The sequence below is a fragment of the Oxyura jamaicensis genome, chromosome 20, assembly GCF_011077185.1.
Source record: "Oxyura jamaicensis isolate SHBP4307 breed ruddy duck chromosome 20, BPBGC_Ojam_1.0, whole genome shotgun sequence".
Lineage (NCBI taxonomy): Eukaryota > Metazoa > Chordata > Aves > Anseriformes > Anatidae > Oxyura > Oxyura jamaicensis.
In genome coordinates, this window is record NC_048912.1 from 1,219,292 (window position 1) to 1,244,703 (window position 25,412).

The 25,412-nt window shown below is 51.5% G+C and overlaps 2 protein-coding genes across 7 annotated transcripts in view; both read left to right on the top strand.

The window, feature by feature from the left end:
• The window catches only part of LOC118176783 (rho GTPase-activating protein 39-like), a 52,299-nt gene extending 35,543 nt beyond the window's left edge, over positions 1-16,756 (top strand). The window contains exons 4-10 of the mRNA XM_035344014.1: positions 735-1,281; positions 3,571-3,660; positions 9,882-9,955; positions 11,337-11,536; positions 13,032-13,123; positions 13,574-13,743; positions 14,186-16,756. Coding sequence (XP_035199905.1) covers positions 735-1,281; positions 3,571-3,660; positions 9,882-9,955; positions 11,337-11,536; positions 13,032-13,123; positions 13,574-13,743; positions 14,186-14,380 — 1,368 coding nt within the window. The 3' untranslated portion in view covers positions 14,381-16,756. The remainder of the gene's footprint in view (positions 1-734; positions 1,282-3,570; positions 3,661-9,881; positions 9,956-11,336; positions 11,537-13,031; positions 13,124-13,573; positions 13,744-14,185) is intronic.
• Positions 16,757-25,118: 8,362 nt separating this feature from the next.
• The window catches only part of PHF20 (PHD finger protein 20), a 96,431-nt gene continuing 96,137 nt past the window's right edge, over positions 25,119-25,412 (top strand). For all 6 annotated transcript variants that reach the window (XM_035343981.1, XM_035343979.1, XM_035343978.1 and 3 more), the window contains exon 1: positions 25,119-25,266. The gene's annotated coding sequence lies outside the window, so the exon portion shown is untranslated. The remainder of the gene's footprint in view (positions 25,267-25,412) is intronic.

Genomic DNA, 25,412 nt, shown 5'->3' on the forward strand with positions numbered 1-25,412 from the left:
CCATCAAAGTAGCTGTGCTCATGCTCTGCTGTGCATCTCTTAGCTTTTCCTACCCAGTTTGTGTGCCTGGCCAGTACTTCCATTAGGAAAGTCCTGGTGGACCTGACATGCACGTTTTGAATGCCTGGATACGGAGGCTCTGCAGGGACAGGCTGCCAAAGCTCAGAAGCTCCTGATGACAGTTAGCCACAATGATTTTGTTTTGTCTTTTCTTACTAGAATTTGGAAAAATATTAAAGGCAGGAAGCAGCTGTGGGATTGTAGCAGCCACCAAGGGTGGAGGCAAGAAGGCAGGAGTGCCTGGCTGCCTAGTCTCTGCCACCTCCTGGTGTTCCCCACCCTCCTCCTGGGCTCCCGTGGCTCCAGGGAAACTGGGAGGTGAAGAGCAGGGAGACACTTGGTGCCTTGGTGTGGCCACATTGCTGCATGGCTCCTTTAGGAGTCAGCCCACTTCCTGCCTGGGCTGTCTCCAGGTGCCCTGGAACAACTTGGACAATCAGCCCTGTTATCCCATGTCCCAGAGATTCCCTTGGAGACAGTGTCAAGTGTGTGAGTGTGCCAGCCAGGCTCTTGCAGAACTACAGTTGTCAGCAACACACTCTGCAAAACCCCTTGTTTTGTACAGATTCACTGTTTTGCAGTTGCTGGTAGCCTCATGTCTCACTGTTGTTAATTTTCCTGTCAGGATAAAGAGTCAGATAAGCTGCTTTTAACACATCTGTTCTCCTTTACAGCCTGGGACAGCAGAGGCGGACCCCAAGCAGGAGAACAGCGGCCAGCCCGGTGGCTGTACGGGATATCATTTCCCTTACAATACTCTACGGAAGCCCATCTCCCAGAGTAGCATGGCAGACTGGGCTTCTAAAAACCTGAACATGCACACTCAGGGCATCTTCCGCCGAAGGATCTCCATCTCCAACATGCTGTCATGGAATGGCAGCTCTATCAAAAAACCAATGCTCATCACTAGCAACCGTGCCATCAAAAAAGAGGCATGTGAGATGTTCAAACTGGTGCAGAGCTACATGGGAGATCGCCAGACACGCATGGACCGCAATCACGTGGCATTGGTCACGGTCACCAAGTGCTGGAGTATGCAAGGTTTACGGGATGAGCTCTACATACAACTGATCCGTCAGACAACAGATAATATATGCTACCGAAGCCTGGCATGGGGCTGGGAACTGATGGCCATCAGTCTGGCCTTTTTCTCCCCATCACCCAAATTCCAGTCTTACCTGGAAGGTTATATCTACCGCCACCTTGACAGCGATGAAAACAGTAAGTGCGTCATGCATAACATTCCGTCCCCAGCAGCACTCTGCTGGGTTTTGCCATTTATTCAGGGGCTTATTTAAATAATAAACAACAAACAGGTAGTCACCAGCCAGCACTGTGGTTTCCGTCCCTGAGAGCAACATGCACTGCACAAGTACATCCAGCCTCAGCAGGATGAAGTAGCCACCAGCTCATCTTCCCCCTAAAATTCTCACTTGTGCCTGGCAAAAAAATGCCAGCCCTAGACTGTGCTCAGCTTATTGAGCATCATGGCAATATCAGCTCTGAAAAGAGCCACTTCAGCCCCTGCCAGGGGCAGAGTTAACTTGGGTTTCTGAAGATGTGATTGACGTCTTTGAAGTTCTTTGAAGAAGGGAAAAAAAAAGTTATATGTTAGTACAGACCTTTTTAGGGAGCCATTGTTAATGTTATAAATGGGCCTTAGCATGGCAAGTAGTCAGGGACCCTGAAGAATAATGGCTTGGTTATGAATAGATGCCATTTATCTGCCTTTTAGAAATCTTGGGTACCAGCCCAGCATTACCTGGAAAGGCAGGTGTTCCTGCCTAACCCATATATCCGGTTATTGCTCCAATTTTAAATTGTTACACTATCCTGTTCAAAAAAAAAAAGAGAAAAGCCAAATTCCAACCTGGAGGGTATTTATTGGCTGATTTGTGACTATTTTACCAGTGCTTGTTGTAGCTTGTCCAGTCTCAAGCAAGAAAACAGAATGTCCCCCTGAGGCTTTAAACACAGTTGAAGCCTCCCACAAATCCTCGGAGCGGGTGCAGAAATTATCACGGAATCACAGAATCATTTAGGTTGGAAGAGACCTCCAAGATCCCTGGGTCCAACCTATGACCTAACACTAACAAGTCCTCCGCTAAACCATATCTCTAAGCTCTACATCTAAACGTCTTTTAAAGACCTCCAGGGATGGTGACTCAACCACCTCCCTGGGCAGCCTATTCCAGTGCCTAACAACCCTTTTGGTAAAGACGTTTTTCCTAATATCCAACCTAAACCTCCCCTGGCGCAACTTTAGCCCATTCTGCTTTGTCCTGCCACCAGGCACGTGGGAGAATAGACCAACCCCCACCTCGCTACAGCCTCCTTGCAGGTACCTGTAGAGAGCAATAAGGTTGCCCCTGAGCCTCCTCTTCTCCTAACTAAACAACCCCAGCTCCCTCAGCCGCTCCTCGTAGGACTTGTTCTCCAGACCCCCCACCAGCCTTGTTGCCCTCCTCTGGACTCGCTCAAGCACCTCCATGTCCTTCTTGTAGCGAGGGGCCCAAAACTGAATGCAGTACTTGAGGTGCGGCCTCACTGGAGCCAAGTACAGGGGGACAATCACTTCCCTGGACCTTCTGGCTGCGCTGCTTCTTATGCAAGCCAGGATGCTGTTGGCCTTCTTGGCCGCCTGAGCACACTGCTGGCTCATATTCAGCCAACTGTCAACCACTACTCCCAGGTCCTTCTCTGCCAGGCAGCTTTCTAACCACACATCTCCCAGCCTGTAGCGCTGCTTGGGGTTGTTGTGCCCCAGGACCCGGCACTTGGCCTTGTTGAACTTCATACCGTTGGCCTTGACCCATCGGTCCACCCTATCCAGATTGTCCTGCAGAGCCTTCCTGCTCTCAAGCGGATCAACACATGCACCTAACTTGGTGTCGTCTGCAAACTTACTGAGGGTGCACTCGATCCCCTCATCCGGATCATTGATAAAGATATTGAAGAGAACATGCACATCTGGGTCCTGGGGGCAGCAGTGGTGTAATGCAAACCCTTGCCTTCTGGTCTCACTGGATGTGCAGTATTGGTTAGGGTTTTCATGAGGATTCTCCCCCAAATCATTTCCCTCCAGCTACATTTGTCCCAGGATTGTAATGTCACCTGCTGGCACCAGGATCCAGGCAGCAAGGAGGAGTAATCTGAACTATTTGAGTGGGTTATTTCTTCTGCTGGTATTTGGGCAATAAGTTTATTTAGGCCTAAGTTTGCTGCCTGGAGCCCCTCCTTAACTATTCAGCTATTCACAGAAGTTGAATTATGTCCTGGGCCCTTACACATTGTGTTTGGAGCTGGCTGTGGTACAGGACGCCAAGCAGACCTCCCCTTGTTGGAGCTAGGCTGGCTGGTTTCATTCCTGTCTGTGTGCAGTGCTGGGCTTTGGTGTTTTGTCATTCCATATTATTAATCCAGAAGCTCTTTCCACCACACTGAAGGGGAGGAAGACAGGGAGCATTTGGTTCTCTTCAATGCTCACTTAATGGTGCTTTGAATTTTCAGTTGCCCAGCGCATCAAGGAGCTTGTGGATCTGAAAAACAAGAAGAACTCAAAATCCAGAAAAAAGAGGAAACAAAACACTGAAGAGGAAGGTAAAAGGGGACACAGCATGTAGGGAGCCAAGAGAGGGTACTGCATTAACTTCAGACAGGCTGGGGTGCTGAGCTCTGCTGAAAACCGGACCAATTCTTGAAGCGCATAGACTTAGATGCAGGAAACTTCACTGCAGGTGCCCAGTGTGAGGGGTTTGGCCAGAGCGTGGGTTGGGAGCAGTGTGGGTGGCAGCTGGCAGTGCATGGGGCCCCAGTAGCAGTGTGGTGGTAGGTGGGAACCCTTTCACTGACAGGTGATTGAGAAAAAGGGACCTTAACTTGGATGCAGACCTGGGGCAGTAATTCAACCAGTCTGTGCAAGCCGCAGACTTTTGTATAGTACATGCCAGTGTTAAAAGCCGTGTGAGCCAGCACTGTGAAAAGAAGCTGTCTTCAACTGTAGCTATGGACTTTGTTAAGCCACAACCCAACCTGAGGACCTTCAGGGAGGACATCAACATCTGGCAAAGAGCTCTGCCTTTCTCTTTCAAGTACTGGCTTCCCCTTGTCCATGTTTCCTGGGCTGGCCAGGCCCATTGGTCTTGTGGTCCCAAATAGCATCTCTACTGAATTAACAAGAGCTGTTAATCCTTTTATATATATATATATATATATATAATATATATATATATATAGTAGCATTTCTCCAGTTTTAACTGCTGGCTGAAGGAGGACAGATAATACTTTTTCTGGCCTGAAATATTCCTGGACAAAAGTCTATTCAAGTTTTTATATAATTTCTAGGAAACTTGAATCAAGCCTGTGAATTCCTATCAGGCAGCAGTTTGTCTCGTTGCCTTGGTGTCTTTCATAGCCTGGTGTCCAGCTTCCATGCACTCCAGCATGCAGGTGCATGAAACACGGAAATCGCAGCTGCACTCCTGTGGTGATTGCCCTGAGGCACTGCTGCTCAGTGGCACCTGCAGGTGTAGCAAGTGGCTGAGGAGGCTCCTTGGTCACAGCCCCTGCTGTGAGCTTCTGTCCTTTGCTCTCTTAGTAGCCTGTCTCCTGCGGGATTAAGTGCAGAGACCTGAAACCACATGGGGGAATACAAATATTGTAGGAATATGTCTTTTTCCTCCTGTTCAGGCCCTGAAGAGCTCAGCCTTTTCTGAGCCTTTGAAAAGTCATCTTGCTTGTATTAGAGGGATTTTGATATCTTTGTGGGACAACTCCCTGATTTGCTCTATGCAGGGTGTGCTCAGCCTGTGTGGGCTGAGCCTGTGGGCTGAGCAGTTCTGCTGCGAGATTCCCTGTCTGTGTTGTGTGTGCTGGAGTTGGGTTTAGGAAGATAGGGATAGTTTTTACTTATATAAATGTATATGTATTTGTATATATATATATATATGACATTGTGTTCAAAAGAACAGTAGGAGAGCTTTTACTAAGTTTCCAGAAAGAAGCACTTGAAAGTCAGAAATGCTTTTGTGACTTAGTTGGGTATCTGATGACAGGCCACATGCTGCTCCCTTCACAGGACCCTGCCCACTTCATTGCACAGGAAAGACCCACTCTGGGGACGAAATGGGGCTTCGGAATAACTGAGCTTGCCTGTAGGGCTCCTGCCAGCTTGCTGCAAAGGTTGTGAGGTGCAGCAAGGGAGGCACAGAGCAGCAGGGAGAGAGGGCTGGCAAGTCCCTCAAGCCAGCTGTTTCACAAGTGACTAATAGCGATGAGGATTTTTTCTGGAGTCTGACCCCAAGAGTCCAGGGAAGCTGCAGCTGAAGTAAGTGTGATCCTGCTGGAATGTGCCAGGTGCTGTCTGTTGCTTGCTGAAAGGGCCAGGTTTTTCCTCAAGGTACCTACAGCTGCTCCACCAGGCCTGTCTGCCTTCCTTGTGTCATGTGGGTGTAATGCAGTTTCCTGAAGTTGCAGGGTTGTTTCAAGGAGTTCATTAGTAGCTCTGAGATACTTTGCTGCTACTGCATCTGTATGCATCTATTTTACAGAGAAATCCAAATGGAAATTAAATAAACTATCTTCAAATAGACTTTAATAGTATATATGTAGGCATGTATGTCTTTCAGTGAAAAATTGAGTTAAAGCAGTGATTACCCCACTATATCCTTCAGTGCAAAGGCTTGTAAGCAAACATTAGGGTGAGCAGACATTTATGATCTGATAAGCACCCAAAAATATTTTTAAGTTTCCCACACTTACCTGTGCAATCTTCATCTTCCAGTATAATTTTCTGTGAGTAAATGAAGTATGAAGGTGGTGTGAGATCTTTTCATGGATCAGTAACCCACTGAAAATCAGAAGAATAACAAGAAGAAATAAATGATCTGCTTTCACAAGAAGGATTGTCTGCTGATCCTTCAGGAATGTATGCTGGGCTTTGGTCTGAGTCTGTACAAGGAGGAAAATAACGAGCTGACAGCTTGGTGTTGCTACAGAATTATGCAGGGCTGTGAAAACTAAAGGTGCAGAGGGACCTCACAAGGGTAACTAAGTGATGAAGCATTAGAGGAAATTGTGTCAGCAAAAGCAAAATATTGTATATGGGGGAGATGTCCTTAACTGCACATGCAGGGGGAGGCTCTTTCAAGAGGGAAAAGACATTTTGCAGCCTGTATATGAATTTCGGAAAACTACTGGGAAGCAGCCAGAAACCCAATAGAAAATGGGGAGCTTGTAGAAAAGGGGCAGAGAGCAAAACAATGCTCAGCCACAGTCGTGCCTGTGCCCGCTCCACATGCCCTGACACTGGGGTCCTCAGAGGGAAGAAAATTTCTCATTGTTTGTCACAGCAGAAGGATTGGAAGCCACCCAGCTTTGTTGTCGGGCAACAGGTTTAGGAGTACTCTGTCTGGAAGCACAAAATGAAGTTATACGAGTCTGCAAAGCAGGGTGTCGTGCAAACAGGTTTAGGAAGAAATGGGACAAATTCAAAGAAGGGAGGTCTGTCAGTTAATGGTTAATGGTCCAGGTGCACTGCTGCCGCAGGGTATCTTCCACATGCTGTTGGCAGGAGATCTTAGCAGGGGAATACTCATTTTTCATGCATCCTGTGTCTGTTTCTCTTTCTCCTGGCAGCTGATGCAGGCTGCAGACTCACGTGGGCCTTTGGGCTGATGATGTCTGGCAGTTCACATGTTGGGAACGGTGATGGAGCAGCATTACCAGGATGCAGAGGAACATGCTGGTGGTGTAAGGAAGTGGGAGGATGGGCTAAGGCACTGTTGTGGATGGAACTGCTTGTTTAGATCCAAACCAGGAGCACAGCACCAGCTCAAGGCCTGGGAGGTTCCTACCCTGCTGCTGGAGAGCAGGGCAGGCAGCTGGGGGGCTGGGAGCCTGCCTGCACCAAGGGCTTCGGGCCAGGTTGAGGTCTGTGAGACGCAGTGGTAGAGCACAGAAATATTGAGACAACAGCTTCTGCTGTGCTAAAATATGTCCCATGGCTAGGTTCTGAATCCACATTGTTTGCTGCATTTTTAAGACATTTTTTGGCAGGAAGGCGTTTGAGTCTGTTCCAGAAGGTATGCTCCCGCATGTGCGTTGCCTGGATTTTAACTTGTTATAAAAGGAGAGGCTCTTCAGGAAGCTCTTTGCATGTGTTTTTAGGCCAGCACATAGAAAAATATTTTCCTTTGCAAACTGTTTTTCACTGTGTGGGTTGTGAGGAGTCTTCTGTTCCTGAGCTCCTGGGGCTACTGTGGTACCACAGGAAATAACAGATCAGCTTGGATTTTACAGACTCATGGTGTGCTCAGAGAAGTGCAGTTACCTTGTGTTAGTCTGTCCTTGTCCGTGCAGGCTAAAGCCACAGGGCTCAGCCAGGGAGGGGAGGCAGTACCTGGCCGCCCTGCTGAGGACAGCCGACTGCATTGTGCGTTTTGTGCTGCGGGCAGGTTCCTAGCTGGACGTTTTGAGAGCTGCCAGATGGTCAAGTTGGGCCAATGGCAGCAAAAATCCCACTCATCTGCCTTGCCTTTCTTTCCTCTCCAGCTCACCACTAGCTTCTGGGCCTTTCTGAATCTCCTCCACACTCCGCAGGTGCCCTGGGGGAGCCAGCAGCACTCGCGGCAGGGCTGACCTCAGGTGCATCACAGGAACGCGTGCTGCTCCTGCAGGGCGCAACGCCCTGATGGAGCTGCCATTTGTTCTGTGCCAGTGGCAGCAGCAAGCCCATCACCCTGTGCCTGAAGGCTCCATCTGCTTTTTTGGTGATGCAGCTCCGTGGGCAGTAGCAGGTCCAGCCCCTTGTGCAGGGGGTGAGTTTAGTTTTCAGTTTATTTGCTCGAAATTCCATTGGTCAACGCATGGCCTCAGAGCCCCCCTTGGGTCAGAGGCTGCAGCTTGAGCATAACTGGGAGTAGGATGCCTTGCTGCACACAGCACAGGATGTAGGGTTTAGGCCTTTCCCAGGGTGTTTTCTGGGAAAACAGGCTTCACCCAAACGCCCTGGTGCTGCCCACATGTCAGCAGTGCAGGCTTTCTGAAGCAACCAGTTCCTTTGCAAGCCTTGTTAAAGTCTTAGGGTGATCATGGATTTCATGGTCTAATTACACTGTGAAAAAGTATTTCCTATCATTAGTTTTGAAGGCGCTGCCTCCCATGTAATTGTTCAGTTATATAGACACACTGCAGTCTTTTTCCCATTCACTCCTCTGTAAACTGGAGGATCCTTCACTTTGGGTCTGTACATTTTAACAACAGAAGCAGTAACCCAACATACTGAAACATCACAAAGCAGTTCACTGTGTTTGTTTTCTTTAATTCTTAGACATTCCCAGTATAAATCATGTCTGGAATTAGCAGGATTTTTGCATACAGGGAGTATTTTGCTTTAGATATTCCCTAGAGAAATTCTTAAAATTGACTTTCCTTTTTGCCTGTGGGATGCTGTTGTACCTCCTTTGGCATTTCTCCAGTGTAACAAGGAGGCTGCACTCCAGATGTTAAAGTCGACCAGATTCATCGAGGCCGGGTGTGCTTGTTTCATCCAGGGGAGCCAAGGGCTGTGGTTTGTCTGCTGGCTGAGAAAAGCACAGCTTTTCTGGAAGAAAGCACAGCTCTCCCCTTCGTGACTTGTCATTTTGCTTGGGGAGAGCTTGTCTTTTCTCTACATTGAGAGGATTTGAGTATCTCCAGGATCCTGACCAGCTTACCTAAGCTACAGAGTACTTGAAAGGCTGATCTGAAATAAGCGCCATCTGACCAGAATGTAGATCTTAAAAGCCACAAGTATTTTGAACTCTGCTGCAAACTTTGAGCCTGGCAAGGAATCAAATAGGGCAGATCTATTCACTGCTTTCAGCAAGCAATTTGGGTTTGATTTGAAAAAGAACAAAAGGCCAACGGTTTTAGAAAAACTCTCCCAGCAATCAGTGCTCTGTCAGTGCAAATATTTCCCTTGGTGTCATGGGGGGATTAGCTCTGTGAATCCTGGCTCCACTCACCCTCAAAGTTCACTGAACCAAGCACAACAAGAGCAGACGTTCTTGCAGAGGGCTGCAGCTCTCGCAGTGAAACTCTTGAGCTCTGGTGTGTCAGGTTTGCCATGCATCACAGAGCACGCATAAGCTTTATGTTAAAAGGTAGTGCTGGAGGAGGTTGCTGCCAGGAAAGTGGAAGCTTCCTGCAGGACTTTGGGAAGATGGTCTCTGTTTTTTTTGTGCCTCCTCTTGCAGTCATGAATTTAGGCTCGGTGCTCTCCGGCCCTGGCACGTTGCTGCCTCTCTCACTGTCCCAGTTCTTGAATCATAAACAATTTGTTTAACTTGAAATCTTCCCTGGCAAGAGACTGCCTCTGCATGCTCTTTGGTTGAGATCGAGCAATATTTAAATACCCAGTCCTATGTGTGTGAGTTCCACAACTCTGGCTCTGCAGCAGGGAACGAGGACTCATGCTCACATGTGTGCCCAGGCTGTGAACGCTGAGCACTGAGTCAGGACGGGGTCAGACTGTGTGTGCAGGGCTGTGATCTGCACAAGCAGGGGTGGGAGGTGCAGAGTGCCAGCCTTGAGTCAGAAGTCAAATCCCTCCAAGCCCAAGCAACAACTCGCACTGACACTGTCTTTCTCCGGGGCTGGGATGGATCGACATGCTCCACGTGAGGTTTCAGCAGCCTCTGCCCTGCCTGCAGAACAGGCTGCGCAAAATGGGGGCGGACGTTTGTACCAGTGCAAAGTGCTGCGCTGGTGCTTTGCAAAGAACTGCGGCATGGCGGGTGCACAGTGTTGTGGGCTGACATCTTGTTTATCCTTCCTGCCAGGTCTGCCCATCAGCACATATGCCAAATACTGCTATCGCAAACTCCAGAAAGTAGCCGTCACCGGAGGCAAAAAGGTGAGTTGCTGCCCCAGTGCTGGGGGCTCAGGCTGCCTGCATGGCACTCTGCTTTCCAGGTCCCAGAGAAATCCATCCCATGGTGCTTGGAGGCCACTGCTGATTCAGTGATGGAAAATGGAGATACAGAGAGTGGAGGAGGCTTGGTCATGGCTCCTTTCCCCATGGATGTGTGGGACAAGCCTGCTGCCTGGCTCCTGCTGTGCTCCTGCTTGAGAGCAGTGCCTGCCGTGCTGCTGGCCACAGAGCTGAGTGCTTGCTTTGGGGACATGGAGGACAAAGCTGATGGTCACCTGTCTCCAGGGCAGTAGGAGCTGTCTCTGCAAGGGATGCCCATCACTGGAGGAGTCTCCGTTTGCTCACTGAGAGCTTGTCTGGGCCTGGTCTTGCAGCTGGCTTACTGTGGAGTTACCCATTTCCAAAGTCATGTGGAGATGCCTGGTGCAGAGGGGAACCTCTGTGCTATGCATTATCTGGAAATCCCTCTCCTCCCTTTCCTCTGCATGGAGCTGTGAATGCTGGCATGCAGCCCCAACCTGTCCATCCTAAGTCTCTGAGCCAGATCCGGTTGTCTTTTATTTCTGCAAATCCCTTTGGGGCCTCCCTGCCATCTGGACTCCATGTACAATAAGCGAATAGCTAAAATACCTTGGGAGGGGTGACGGCTCCAGGGCGTCCCTGTGGGGGCAGAGCAGGAAATGTCCAGGCATGCATCACACGCCACCACAGCCCCTGCCTGCTGCTGCCTGCCGAGGGGTCAGCAGAGCCCACTGGAGAAGCACTCATCCCATCCTGTGCTCTGTGCTTTCACTCGCCAGGCAATCTTAAAAGCCTCTTCCAAAGCATCCGTCAGAAGAAATGTGTCCTGGATGCTCCCTTGGTGCTTGCTTCTCAGAGAGCTTTAGCAACTCTGAGGGTGAAGCTTTCCCAGATCTAAAGCGAGGCCCTGGGCTTGAACATGCCTGGGATTCTCTTTCCCCGGGGCTGTTTTTCAGCTGTCCCGTGGCCAAGTGTTTGCCCGGTGCCAGGGCTGGTGTACACGTGCCCTCTGCCGGCCTCGCCACGGCCCAGGGACAGGCTGGGCCCTGCGCCTTCCTCTGCCACACCAGCGCAACTAAACTGCCTCAGACCCAGTGCTGCTGGAGTTGTTACCATGTGCAAATTCCTGCAAAAATACCCCAAACTCTGCAAAGCTGCCTCCTGCCAGCAGGCAGCAGCTTGTGTGGTCCCTTTGAGGTGAATGAGTTGAAGCCTCCTGATTTTGGCATGTGCAGAGCCAGAGCTTTGCTGCTGCAAGGGGCTCCCAGGGGGGCATCGAGGTGGCATGCACATGAGCAGCCCTCTCAGCCCACAGCTGCACTGAGTTCTCCTCTGTCCCCAGGGCCTCCGTAAACCAACAGTAGAAGAGATAACGCACGCCAGAAATGCCATCGTGACACCGTCACTCTTTGGCAGTTCTCTGGAGGAAATTATGCTGCGGCAGCAGGACATGTATCCAGGTCACAAGCTGCCGTGGGTGCAGACACAGCTGTCGCAGCAGGTCCTGGCACTGGGAGGAGAACAGACAGAAGGGATTTTCAGGTGAGCTTCTGCGACTGTTGCTTTTGATCCACCCACACTATCAGCCCATAAAGCTGAGAAATCCAAGATTGACCTCCATGTGATTCCCCTCCCTGAGAACAGCACCCTGTCACAGATCACAAGAAAAAACTAACAACTTTTCCTGGTTCAGGAATCATCTGTTTAAGTAGCATCCGTCTATTTGCATGCATTAGCACAGAGGGGACGCTGTAGCTGTGATCTGTACTTGTGACAGCACATACCCAGGCACAGCACTGAACTTCTCTCATAGAATTATTAAGGCTGGGAAAGACCTTCAAGATCATCTGGTTCAACCATCCCTCTACCACCACTGTCACCCACTAAACCATGTCCCTAAGAACCATGTCCAACCATTAACAAAACTTAAACAGTAATTGCCAGTACAGGGAAGGGCCAAGCTTTTGGGTTCCTGGTGGAGCCTGCAGCTACAGCTGTGGTGTGCGAGTTTCCCACACCTCTCCTCGAGGAAGCCTGTGTGTCCTGCTTGTTTCAGTGGTGGGGGGATGCTGCTGCCGAGAAGTGCAGGGATGGCTTGGTAAGTGGAAAGCTGAATTTAACTGAGTGACTGGCACCAAACAGGGGCTAAAAGCACAGCACAGCACTGTACTGCTATGACTTGCAGTGTCTCTTGCAGAAGGCAGGCTGCAGAGGAGGGAGCTTTTCTAAGAGTAGCTTGCAATGACCTTACTACAGCGCCCTGTTTGTAGGTTTGCTGCTTTTCTCCTGCTTTCAATGGGTAATTAACACTGAAGGAGAAGTTACAGACAAATATCACACGTGGGATCTCCCTGAACATATCATGCTGAAAGGCAGACTGGTGCCAATCAGAACTCTCTCCAGTGACTGAGAACAATTATAAAGGATGACAGAATCTGTTGGATAAAAGCAGTTTATCAAATGCAACACTTCAGCCTTGGTGATGCACAAGACTTTGGGTATTTTGCTCCTGGGTGAGCATGTGAGGATTCAAGGGAGACAGAGAATCTGTATGATGAACACAGGGGTTCAGGTTTTTTTTTTGTTTGTTTGTTTGTTTTTGTCATTTGTTTTAAGACTTTAACTAGTTTTTTTAGTTATTAAATGTAATTTAAGGTAGCTAGCAGAAGACTCAACTTTGCCCTGCAATAGTTTCTAATATCTTGACGTATTTAGCCAGAGGTGTTTCTTTTGTCTGGCCTGAATGTGCTGCAGTTACAGGAAATAATTGCTTCTGAGGACAAAATGACAGTGGATGTCTGAGTCAGTGGGAAGGAGATAGGTGTTTCTTCCACACCCATCTTAAAGCTGTGTCTAAAAGCAGACAAGCCATTCTTCCTGACAACCTGCTTCTGTAGCTACTGCTGCTATGTGCCCCCTTCTCCCCAGGGTCTCAGAAGCAGTTTTGGAGCCACCATTTGCTGCCATGTGCCATGCTGGGCACATTGCCGAGCACTGTGTGCTCTCTGAAGCATCCTTGCTGTGCTTCTGTTTGCAGGATACCTGGTGACATAGATGAAGTCAACGCACTGAAGTTGCAGGTGGATCAGTGGAGAATCCCAAGTGGCCTCAGTGACCCCAACATCCCAGGTAGGGGAATGCTGCATGTGTGCACAGTGCAGCCTTAGCCATGGTACAGTGCAGCGAGGAAGGTACAAGAGCAGCCCAGGATGCATGCTGCTGTTTGGGGACATGTGCAGGGTGCTGTACTCTGCAAGCTGTCTTCACCAACTGGCTTCTTATTCTGTGCCTTTCTGCTGCTTTTCGAAATGCTGTCCATGGGAAAGCACTGGGAGTGGTGGAGGGTCCTTCAGAGTGAGGCTGTATGAGCCCAACAGCCTGCAGGGCAGCTGGAAATCGTTCAGGAGCAGCACTCTTGCTTCCAGCAACTCTGACTTGCCCTCTAAGGTGAAACAGGAGAACTGCAGAATCCTTCCTCTGTCCTCTGGTTCCTGAGGCATTCAGTCTCTGTCACGTTTGTCTCTGAACATGGTGGGGAGGTAACCAGAGCTGTTCTCATGCTCTCTGCTTTCTTCCCAGCCTCTCTCCTCAAGCTGTGGTATCGGGAGCTGGAGGAGCCTGTGATACCCCAGCAGTTCTACAAAGAGTGTATCAGTAACTACGAGAACCCTGACGCTGCCGTGGCTGTGGTACATCTTTTGCCGGAGCTCAACAGACTGGTGCTGTGTTACCTCATACACTTTCTGCAGGTAGGCAGCCCCAACCATCCTTGCCTCTGATGCCAGCCAGGAGCATGGAGCACAAGGGGGGGCACCGTCGGCAGGTCATCTGTAGTGCGTCATCAGCTGGTGTTTAGGATCTCTCATTTGTACTTAAGGTGGGATTAATGGAGGGAGGTTTGCTGGGCTTGTCCCTTGTTGGAGCAATAAACGATACTCTCAATCTTGTGGAGTATGGGGCTGGTCCCAAAGGAACAGGTTGCGATCTGCAAGATGTTGCCTGTCTGCTGAGGCTCCCACACTATCAGCCAAGTCAAAGCATGGTGGTCTTCCCCTGTGATTGTGTGGCTGTTGGAGCACTGTCCTTCATGGAGGCCACATCTCTGCTGTCCTTGCATCTTTTCTTAGGCCATGTTTGGAGTCTTTTGCCCTTTTCTATTGCTACAGCTCAACTTTTCCTTATTACCTGCAGATCTTTGCTCAGCCATCAAATGTGGGCAGAACGAAGATGGACGTGAACAACCTGGCCATGGTGATGGCCCCTAACTGCCTGCGCTGTCAGTCTGACGACCCTCGCATAATCTTTGAGAACACACGCAAGGAAATGTCATTTCTTCGCATGCTGATAGTGCACTTGGACACCAGCTTCATCAAAGGGCTGGTTTGAGGCACTGGCCCTGGGGTCCAGGACATTGCCCTGGGGAGTCATTGGGTGCCTGATGTCTTATCTCTGCTTAGATTTCTTCTGTTATCCTTGCTGCTTTCACACCCCAGGTTAGCCCCTGAACGTCTCCCAACTTGTCATTTCAAGGACAAGGACTAGACATCCTTGAAAGGCTTGGGCATTTCAGCAGCAGGACCTGCAAGTCCTTGGACATGCCAGGCCAGTGTGTGTCAGAGGGGGGAAGGCTTCCTCCTTGGAGCCACAGAACTGGCTGTATTTTGAAAGGGCTGCAACATCCATGAGACAGCTGCCTGAGGCAGTGAGATTCTCCATCTCCCTTCTGGAGGAAGAGTTGGCTTCAGGTAGGAGGACATCGCTCCTGTATTGTGGCACAAGCTGGTCCTGGGGGACGTAACTGCCTCACAGGGGATAACTCCACTGCTATGGAGCCAGCCTGGTTTACCTCTGCAGACTGTTGGCTGGAGGCATGAGGGTAGTTCTGGCACCCCATGGTGCTGTTGGCAGATGGATGTGAAGGTGCAGGGGGTTGTCTGAGGCAGAGGGGTTCCTGGAACAGCCCTGATGAGTGGAAGCATATTGCAGCCCAAGGAGAGATGTCTGAGCCTCTGCTGCTGGGTGGCCAGACATACAGACATCCTGTGCCTGGGAGCTTGGGCAGGCCAGCTCAGCACAGCATCCACCTCGTCCTCTCCTTTAGGCAGTTTCAGAGCTGCACAGCAGTGTGGTCAGCCTGTGGGACCAGCCCTGCATGGAGCTAAACCAGCACCACTCACACCGTGGGGCCTGGGGACAAAAGGAAGGCTGCGGACCTGGATACCTACAGATGCAACAGCCTTGTTGGCATCCTCCTAATGTGGGCCATGTCCTCGAGGGGTAACCCCAGCTTTGTAGCTCCTTTCTGCCAGGCCCTTGTTACACGTGCCACATGAGCTGACACCAGTTTTCCTGAAGAACAGCTGAGAATGTGCCAGTGGTGCTCAGAGCGGCCTCCTCAGCTCCAGCACCCCCTTTTCCTGGCACCAGGTCCTTCACAGACAGCTCTGCTCACCCTCTGGTTCAGCCCTGGTCCAAAGAAAACAGGGAAGACCACCAGTGGGAAGAAGTGCTCCTGTGCTGAGGTGTGCCCTTCCAGGCAGGGCAGCAGCATTGCCTTTTGCCTGGAGTAAGCTGTGGCACCCGTGTTTTTCCCACCAAATTCTCACTGGATCTGCAGAGGGTATAGGAAGGGAAGAGGCAGGTCCAAACAGCTGAGGTGCAGTGGAGCCTGCCTAGGGTACTGTCAGGCTGGCAGCTCAGTGTCCTCTCTTTTGCTTTTAAACCCCCGCAGCTTTCCATGTGCGACCAAGAAGTGAGGCAGAACAAGGGGCAGCACATAGATTTCCCTGCAGCCTCCAGATACTGTTGCATGTTCCTTAGCAAGCAGCAATCTCTAATTCTGTGGCATCCTGGCAACAAAAAGCTGCATGCTGGGATCATTCATGCAATGCTAAGTCTACTGGTAGCATTCAAGGTTGCATTTGCATTTCTGCACATCCCCCCCGCTTTCAAGTGGGGACCTGGAATCACCCTCTTTGGATTGCAGGAGCCAAGTGGGGAGCCAAGGAGTGAGGTTTCAAGCTGATGTCTGAACCTGAACCAAAGGCATAGACACAACATGCCATGTACGGAGGGTGCCCTGAGTCTGTTTGAATCTCTCTCTGTGAGTGAGGTTTCCAGGGCACAACTTTGCTCAGAGAACTGCACAGTGCAAATCCATTTTGTGCCCAAATGAGCCGAGAGTCGTGGTTCCCCTTGTTATACCAGATGCTTCTGTGGTCCAGGAAACCTTGCTCCATTGCCAGGATTAACTCTGTCAAACATGCAAAAAAAATGTGCAAGGATCTGCTTCACATACTCATCCTATCTAAGTGCTTTCTAGTTCAGCTCTGTTTCGCCTTCCGGAGTGCTGAGCACCTTGTGCTTCAGATTTGGGGCCACATTCACAGAAACACAGGCAAGCGGTTACCAGCTTTGCCATGTTTTGCCAAAATTTGAACTGTTGAACAAGTTCAGGGTGCCACATCCTGGCCCCATGAGGGCTGGAGCAGCCATGTGCTTGCCCCTTTCTTTGGGCTGCAGATGCATGTGTCTGCAGCCAGCCACCAGACTGGTGATCCATGTTATTCCTTGCACTTAGCTGTAGCAGGCAATCAAACCATAGGCATTTGCTGCTATTACAAATGAACGCTTCTTGCCAGGACTGTAAAATAGGCTAATAAATTACACTGGATATTACTTTCTTTGCCAACAGATTTGTAAATACAGATCAGTAAAGCAGCCTCTCTTCTGTTATAATAATAAATACAATCTCCATGGTTGTCCCTGGTTCTTTTTGTGAATCTGATGTGTGATTGTGCCTGCCTGGAGCTGCAGGTTTCAGCCTGGATGTCAGTGTTCATGAATAATATTTGGGAACCAGCATGACATCAGCACTTGGAAAGCAAGCTGTGGGCTATTTCTGTTGTTTGTAAATCTCAGGGAGCTACTGTGGGGCACTCAGTGAAACTGGGAAGAGATCAGGGGGAAGCAGATAAAGGAGAATACTTTATATGGGAGCAGTTATCTTCTGCAGCCCTTCAGGGTCAGAAAGGAATTAGGCAAGTTTATGGGCTATAGCTCCACAAACGGGTAGTCAGAGGATAAGACAGGGATGTACTGCTAATATCCCTAATCCAGCAGCTGTGGGTGCCGCAGGCTCGTGCATCCTCTGCATAGTCTGTTCTGTTGCTGGAGATGTGGTTAGACAGGCTGCAGGGCTGACCCAGCTGGGGCACTTTTATGTTCAGATTGGAGGAGTTTCTGGATCTTTCCTCCCCACCCCAAGAAGGAGCTAGGAGCCATCTGTGTTGGTGCTCCAGACTCACACTGGTCACATCCTGTGGTGGAGCTGCAGCACAAGTGCTACCTTTGCCACTTCAGTCAGGTGGGACACGGCTCCCCTGTCCTCCGCACCCTGTGGAGAGGCAGCACATGCAGTTTGTCCTAGTCCTGCCACCGGCTGTGGAAGGGTAATGTGTCCCAAGGGGCCTGCACCCTTGCAGTGCTGAATGCTTTGGGTGGTGGTGGTGAATTTCTGGCTCTTTTAGGCATAGCCTTTGCACAGGGCCTGGCACTGGTTTTTTGTTGTTTCCTTGATCGTGTCCTGTGGATCTGCACACAGAAATGGTATAAGCAATTCTGCCAGCTCCCAGCAACCTGCCCTCACGTCTGAGCTCTGCACTCCACCCCAGCACCTCAAGAGGCTGGGCAGCTGCTGGAGCACGATGGGTGGCTTTGGGACCTCTCTGAAGGATGAGCTGGAGTGGTGGGGGGAGACCCGCTTTGGCACTCCAGTGTTACAGGACATGGTGCCCACAGGGCCACCCATGCTGCTTACCCACCACCCCTCTTGGTAGAGAAGCTTTTTGCAGTCTATCCTCCCCTTGTAAATGTGAGGGGCCCAGGAGCTGAGGCTGTGGGAGACCAGTTTTTAGCCCAACCTTCATGTTAAGCTTTGCACTAAATAATCCCTGTGGCAAGACACAGAGGAACAGGCATCAGGAGCCCTGCAGCAAAGCAGAGGGGCACAGATGGAAGGGTCCCTGGCCTGATGCTGCCCCAGCATGAGTTTGATGTGGGCATATGGCAAACCAGCAGCAAATTCAGCAGACCTGGCTAGTGGAGCCGGCACTGAGCTGGGGCTCTGCAGAGCAGCGCTCAGGCTCTGGCACACCCAGAGATCGTCTGTGGGACAATCATCAAGGATAAAATGGATAAAGGTGATTTGCTTGGTAAGTGTTGCTGCTTTTAGAGCTCCTGTAACATTTGTCACCCACACTTAATGGTGGAGAGAACCAGGTGCAGGTGCAGGTGGTTGAGGAACCATCTAGGTTCCATCCTCGAGGAGGGATGGACCCTGTATAGAGCTGCTGGAGTTGAATGCTTCCAGGTGCCCATGAGGGAAAATGTTTGGGACATATTGCAGCATTGAGTTGCTTATCAGTCAGTTTTCCTTTCAAAGAAGGGGGCACCATTTCAAGACTCTGCCCAGTCCAGGAAGGTTTGAACCTACAGCTCTCCCAGGGGCTCCTCCTGCTGCAGTCTCCACCCAGAGCTTCCTCCTCCTCACCATCAAAACCATTCCACTTTTTCTGAAGTGTTTAGTGTTTGCTGATACAGTAAAGAGAGCTTGAGTCCCTTCCGTGGTGGATTGCCTTCATCACTTTTTCACAGCATTGCTAGTCAGTCAAGGGAAGTGATTGTCCCGCTCTACTCTGCGCTGGTGCAGCCTCACCTCGAGTACTGTGTGCAGTTCTGGGCACCACAGTACAAAAAGGATGTGAAACTGTTGGAGAGTGTCCAGAGGAGGGCGACGAAGATGGTGAAGGGCCTAGAGAGGAAGACATAAGAGGAGCGGCTGAGGTCACTGGGCCTGTTCAGCCTGGAGAAGAGGAGGCTGAGGGGAGACCTCATTGTGGTCTACAGCTTCCTCACGAGGGGGAGTGGAGACACAGGTGACCTATTCTCTGTAATCACCAGTGATAGGACCCATGGGAATGGTGTTAAGCTGAGGCAGGGGAAGTTTAGGCTGGACATCAAGAGGAGGTTCATCACCAAGAAGGTGGTCGCACACTGGAACAGGCTCCCCAGGGAAGCAGTCACTGCACCAAGCCTGTCTGAATTTAAGAAGCGTTTGGACTGTGCACTTAGTCACATGGTCTGAACTTTTGGGTAGACCTGTGCGGTGCCAGGAGTTGGACTTGATAATCCTTATGGGTCCCTTCCAACTCGGGATATTCTATGATTCTATGATCACTGCTGTCTGGAGGAGGAATATGGAGATGTGAAAACACAAGGTTGAATATGAAGTCTTTCTGCGAAAATGCAAGCAGAGAGAGCCCAAAGTTCTGGTTGCTGGTGTTGAGGGTCCCCAGGGAGGAGGGCAGGAGGGCTCAGGTGTTCACAGGCACATCAGAGTTTCAAATTGAGGTTTCTTGATATCCTAGTGCCTGCTTCACCTGCTGTTATTGGAGAGGAGGTGTCTCCTTGGGCCACCAGCGCTTGGGTGCAGCCAGCAGCTGCCATGTGCTCTTTGGCTTCTCACAGAGCGCAGGTGTGAGCTGGAGCCCAGTGCTGGGTTGCAGGGCCAAACTGCTGGTCGGAAAGAGAAACACAAGGGACTGTGGGACCTCAGCTGCCAGGCTTGGGCACTGGCAGGATTCAGGGCCCAAGCCCATGAAGCCATTTAGAAGCGCAAGACAAAAGTTGTTCCCATCAGATGCTGCTTCCCCAAAGCAGAACTAATGGCCTATGTCAGCTCATCTCCACTCACAGCCCCATTTCTTCCATCCCACCTTGTGCCAGCTCTGGTGCTTAATTCAGATCACAAGCAACAGTGGTGACCACATGGGCTGCAGGGGGAATGTGGAGAGCAAGGGGACAGAGGAGGAGTGGGGTTCCTCTCTTTTGAGGCCACTGAGCTATTAGACTGTTCCAGAATGTGGTACAACCTCCCCTGAAATGACCCAGCCTTGGTTCCTGCTGGGGAAGACAAAAGTATTGCAACTGTAAACGGTACCCAGATACTGGGCTTGGGTGTCCCTGCGGTGTGCACTACCTCCTCACTCTCAGGCAGACCCTATGGCTCCAGGAGCCACAAAAGGGGCTATAGAGAGGGCCTCTATTGCCTTGAGGCAGATGACCCCGAAGAGGATGAGGAGGTGGAAGGGGCTACAGCCTCCCCCTACTCCCAGTTGAATCAGCATGGGGGTGTCTAGGTGCCTTGACATGCCTGCACATCTCTGCCACTCTGCTCCATGGATGGGGCTGTGCTGGCCCTGCCCAGGCTGAGGGCAGACATCCTGCCTGGAGATACACAGCCAGTTCCCAGCCTCTCTGGTTGCTCTGGCCAATAGAGAAGGGGTGAGAAAATGGCCTAAGCTATAAACTGCCCAGGCATGGAGTGCTGCTCTGCGTCAGAGGCACTGACTTGGTGAGTGATCCCCTACTCCTATGTGTGCCTCGGGGCCTCGCCCAGAGTTCAGCCAGATCTGGGGGGCCTCCAGAAATGTTCCAACATGAGCCACTATGAGCAGGGCTGGACACAAAGCTCATCCTCGGACTGATCTTTGGTGTTGAGGGCACGGTCTATGGCTGTAAACTTCCCTGAGCCGTGCTGGCCCTCCTCTAATCCCCACTCAGCTCTGCAAAGTGCATCCTTGGGGCAGCCTCAGCACACCACCTCTGCTGGCAGCTGAGCCACTCCATGCTCAGGCAGGCGGGGAGCGTGCGGCCTCCCTGCGCTGTGGCGCTGCGAAGTGCGGGCTGCAGTGACCCCGCGTGGGCTGCGCGGCACGCAGCTGCAGGCTCCCCGCCTCTTGCTGGCTGGGCTCTTGTGCAGGCAAAGATAAACTTCCACGGGTGCAGAGACACCCTTAGCATCTGCCACACCGGCCCCTTGGGTGGCTGGTCAGGGAGGTGAGGGGAGTCTTCTGCAGGGGATTTCTCCAACCAAATGCAGAGGCTGGTCTCACACATGGCATCACTTTGCAGCTGGTTCGGCCTCCTTTTATAGTCAGTGCAAGAGGTGCTTTCTGATCACGGATCCTCTTGTGCTGAAGTGGAGGCAGGAGGCTGGCTGGATGCGTTGCCCTTGCCACATGCCTGATGTTCTCTGTTGAGATATGGGGAAACTGGTCAGCAAGCTCGGCTCGCCGACAGGCAAGGGAAGTGCCAGGGCCTGGAGCACACTCCTCAGCAGTTCGGCTGCCTGTGCTCAAGGCCAGCTGGTGATAGCACAGTTGTAGAGCTGGCCTTGAAGAGAAAGAGGTGGAAAACAACTCACTGGGAACTTCCTCCTCCTTCTCTGTGAATGTCACCTAATCACAAAGCATCATCCTTGGTCTCTGCCTGAGCCAGGTCAGCTACTCCTGTGCCTGGCCGTGGACTTCCCTGACCCCAACACATGGACTGACTTTCTCCCTTGACTTTCCTGCCTCATCACTATGGGCTTGCATGCTCACTCATCACTGTCACTGGATCTGTTCTGCTTCCCTTTTACCACTGGACTGCACAGTGTTGGGTAGGGCACTGCCACCCCTGCTCCGGCTCACCTGTCCCGGCACAGCACCCCACTCTTGCTGCTCCCTGACAGTGACTCACAAGGTTCATGGCACCGCTCATGTTGAATGTGGTAGGGACTTTGCAGGTGGGAAGAACATCACTTTCCGGAGTGGACAGACAAACCCTCCCTGGCCTGCAAAGTCCAGTTTGCCCACAGTTGCATTCGTTGGTTTCTCTGATGTGTAGGACACTGGATCCCAATCGATCCAGCTGAACTCCTGAGGGGGGCTGGGACCTGTCCCTGCCAGGTGAGTACCGTAGTCACACTCCTCTTCTGTTTACACTAGGCAGAGACAAGCTGGAGGCAGGTACAGCACTGCTGTTTGCTGTGGATGTCAATGTAGGGGGAAGCTGTGATCTCCAGGAAAGGCTGTTGCTCTGCAGCCTGTGAAAACAGGCAGGTATATCTGACATCTGAGGTTCTACAATAAATGTCAACCATGAACACTGACATCAGACACTGAATCTGAAGTCTTGGATTATCCACAAAGAAAAAGACATCACAAATTGGTATATACACTTCCATAGGTTGCCAGAAGTAGTTTGCTCTTGTGGGGGAGAAAGGGACAGGAGGGAGATAAAAGGAGAATTTCCCCCAACTCATAAGCAACGGGATCTAGAAAGACCTATTTTTGTGGAGAAGGAAATGGTTTCTGACACCTGCTTTCTCATGACAGACGTTATAAGGCTCAGTGTTTTTTAAGTGATGAAAACTCTTTAATAAAATATAATGCTCTCAAAACAAAATGAAACAAAACCATAAACACTACAATTACATTTTAGTGAAAGTATAAAAACAAAAAAGGAAATCTATTTTCCTCAAAACTTTGGAGTGATTTTGTTTAGCTGCTTTTTATTTTACTTCATTCTGCATTCTTTTTCTCTTGCCTCTAGAAACCTGCAATGTTAAAACCACATGTGAGATTCCCAGGTTAAAAAAAGTCCAAACTGATAACTACATTTTCTGCCACTTTTTTTTTTTTTTTTTTTTTTTTTTTTTCTTTTCCTGTTATGGTATTTTTGGCAAATTCACAGCACACAGCTCACAAGCTGTGAGAAACGTTGACATACAAGAACATCAGATAAACTAACACAGAAGGTGCTTTGCACCAGCCTTTGTGCTTGTTGGGTCCAGTGCTGTTCATGGCACTGGGGTGAGGCTGATTTCATTGGATTCGTGCAGCGTCAGCAGTTTCTGTGGTTATTTGGCAGGAGGAAGATGAGAAAGTGCTTAGACTCAGAGCTCTGGGTTGCCCACTTACCTCATTGCACGTGGCTGCACACACTGCTGACACGCGGGGAGGCAGGGTATACGAGTACTCCGCAAACTGGGGGGGGGGGGAAAGCAACTCCTTAGTGACTGAAAATTGTTTCAGCTTTTCTCCATGAAATGATCATTTGAAATAGAAGTGATTATAAGTTAAACTTGGAATGATATGAAATGATACAGCTTTACTTCTTTAAATAACCATTTCCAAGTCGCTTCTGTTCTGTTCTGAGGGTCTTTAACAGGCCCATGAGGAGGCAGGCTGCGCTGGCTCCCTCCGTTCCCTTCTTCCAGGCTGGCACTACCTGCAGCACGAGCCCTGCAGGCACCTTGGCCAGAACAGCTCCCCTTTCGTCCCTCAAACCTGGCAGGTGACAATCATTCACTTGTTTGTGGCCTTTGGGCAGAAAATTAAGGATTATCTCAGGCAAACCACCTGAACCAGGAGAGTTTATCACCCACAGTGACAAATACTGCAACATTCTCAAGAAACTGGCTGCTCTTGGCTTGGACTGGCGCACGCTTCGTTGGGTTAGAAACTGGCTGGATAGCCGGGCCCAGAGAGTTGTGGTAAATGGAGTCAAATCCAGTTGGAGGCCAGTCACTAGTGGCGTCCCCCAGGGCTCGGTGCTGGGGCCGGTCCTCTTTAACATCTTCATCAATGATCTGGACGAGGGCATTGAGTGCACCCTCAGTAAGTTTGCAGATGACACCAAGTTAGGTGCGAGTGTCGATCTGCTCGAGGGTAGGAAGGCTCTGCAGGAGGATCTGGATAGGCTGCACCGATGGGCTGGGGTCAACTGCATGAAGTTCAACAAGGCCAAGTGCCGGGTCCTGCACCTGGGGCGTAATAATCCCAAGCAGAGCTACAGGCTGGGAGATGAGTGGTTGGAGAGCTGCCAGGCGGAGAAGGACCTGGGAGCGATAGTGGACAGTCGGCTGAATATGAGCCAGCAGTGTGCTCAGATGGCCAAGAAGGCCAACGGCATCCTGGCTTGTATCAGAAACAGTGTGACCAGCAGGGCTAGGGAGGTGATTGTCCCCCTGTACTTGGCTCTGGTGAGGCCGTACCTCGAGTACTGTGTTCAGTTTTGGGCCCCTCGCTACAAGAAGGACATCGAGGTGCTTGAGCGGGTCCAAAGAAGGGCGACGAAGCTGGTGAGGGGCCTGGAGAACAAGTCCTACGAGGAGCGGCTGAGGGAGCTGGGCTTATTCAGCCTGGAGAAGAGGAGGCTCAGGGGCGACCTTATCGCTCTCTACAGATACCTTAAAGGAGGCTGTAGAGAGGTGGGGGTTGGTCTGTTCTCCCACGTGCCTGGTGACAGGACGAGGGGGAATGGGCTAAAGTTGCGCCAGGGGAGTTTTAGGTCAGATGTTAGGAAGAGCTTGTTTACTGAAAGGGTTGTGAGGCATTGGAACAGGCTGCCCAGGGAGGTGGTGGAGTCACCATCCCTGGAAGTCTTCAAAAGACGTTTAGATGTAGAGCTTAGGGATATGGTTTAGTGGGGACTGTTAGTGTTAGGTTAGAGGTTGGACTCGATGATCTTGAGGTCTCTTCCAACCTAGAAATTCTGTGATTCTGTGATTCTGTGATTTGACGTTAAAACTTCAACCCGCAAATAATTTTGCTGTTTCTGTATCAGCTTGGTTTTGACCTTACGTTATCATAAAACTCAGAAAAAGTTTCTTGATTTTCCTCTGCACTGTGCCATTCCTTCAGAAGGGCACGCGGCTCTGTCCATACGGACGGGTAGCCAGCTGGATGAGGGACGCAGCAATTCCGCCCGGCCGGCGGCTGTGAGGCCTGGCCCGTGCCCCGGCTCGGGGTCGCCGGGCGGGACAGCAGCGGGCCGAGCCCCGGTCATAGCGCTGGGAGGCGCGAGGACGAGTCCAGCGGGGAGAGCTGCCTGGGCTCCGACCTGGGGGCACGGAGGAGATAGACACAGCCCCTTTGGGCAGCGAGCACGAGGGTTTTTTTTGGTTTATTTCACCCTTTTACGGAGCTCTGACGGACGCAGAAGCCTCTTGCCGCGCCCCACACCAGGGGGATCGCCTGTGGGGAGGCCGCTCGCCGGCAGGGCAGGGGCTGGGCAGGGCCGGGGCCGTCCCACAGCGCCCCGCGCAGCCCCGCTGCCGTCCGCACGGGGCTTCCGGCGCCCTCCCGCTCCCGCCCCACTCCCCCAGCGCCCCGGCCGCGAGGCGCCGCCGCCGTTCCGGAGGGACCGGGACCCGCGGGTACCGCGTGGGGAGCGCGCTGCGCGCCCACGCGCCCCGGCAGCGAGCGGGAGGGGCCCGGCCCCGACTCCGGCCCAGGCCCGCCCCCTCGGGCGGCGGGTAGCGGCGCCGCAGCGAGGCGGCCATTTTGTGGTGCTGCGCGGTCGGTGGCGCTGGGCTCGGCGCGCAGCGGGGCCCGGGGGCGGTTTCGCTCCGCTCTAACCCTTTGTCCCGTGCAGAGCCCTCGGTAAGAGCGCGGCGGCGCCCGGGCGGGCCGGGCCCGCGCCTCCCGTCCGCCCCGCGCTGCGGGCCCGCGGCGTGGCCAGGCCAGGCGAGGCGAGGCGAGGCGAGGGGAGGGAGGCCGGGCGCGGCGCGGCTGGCACGCGGCTCCGC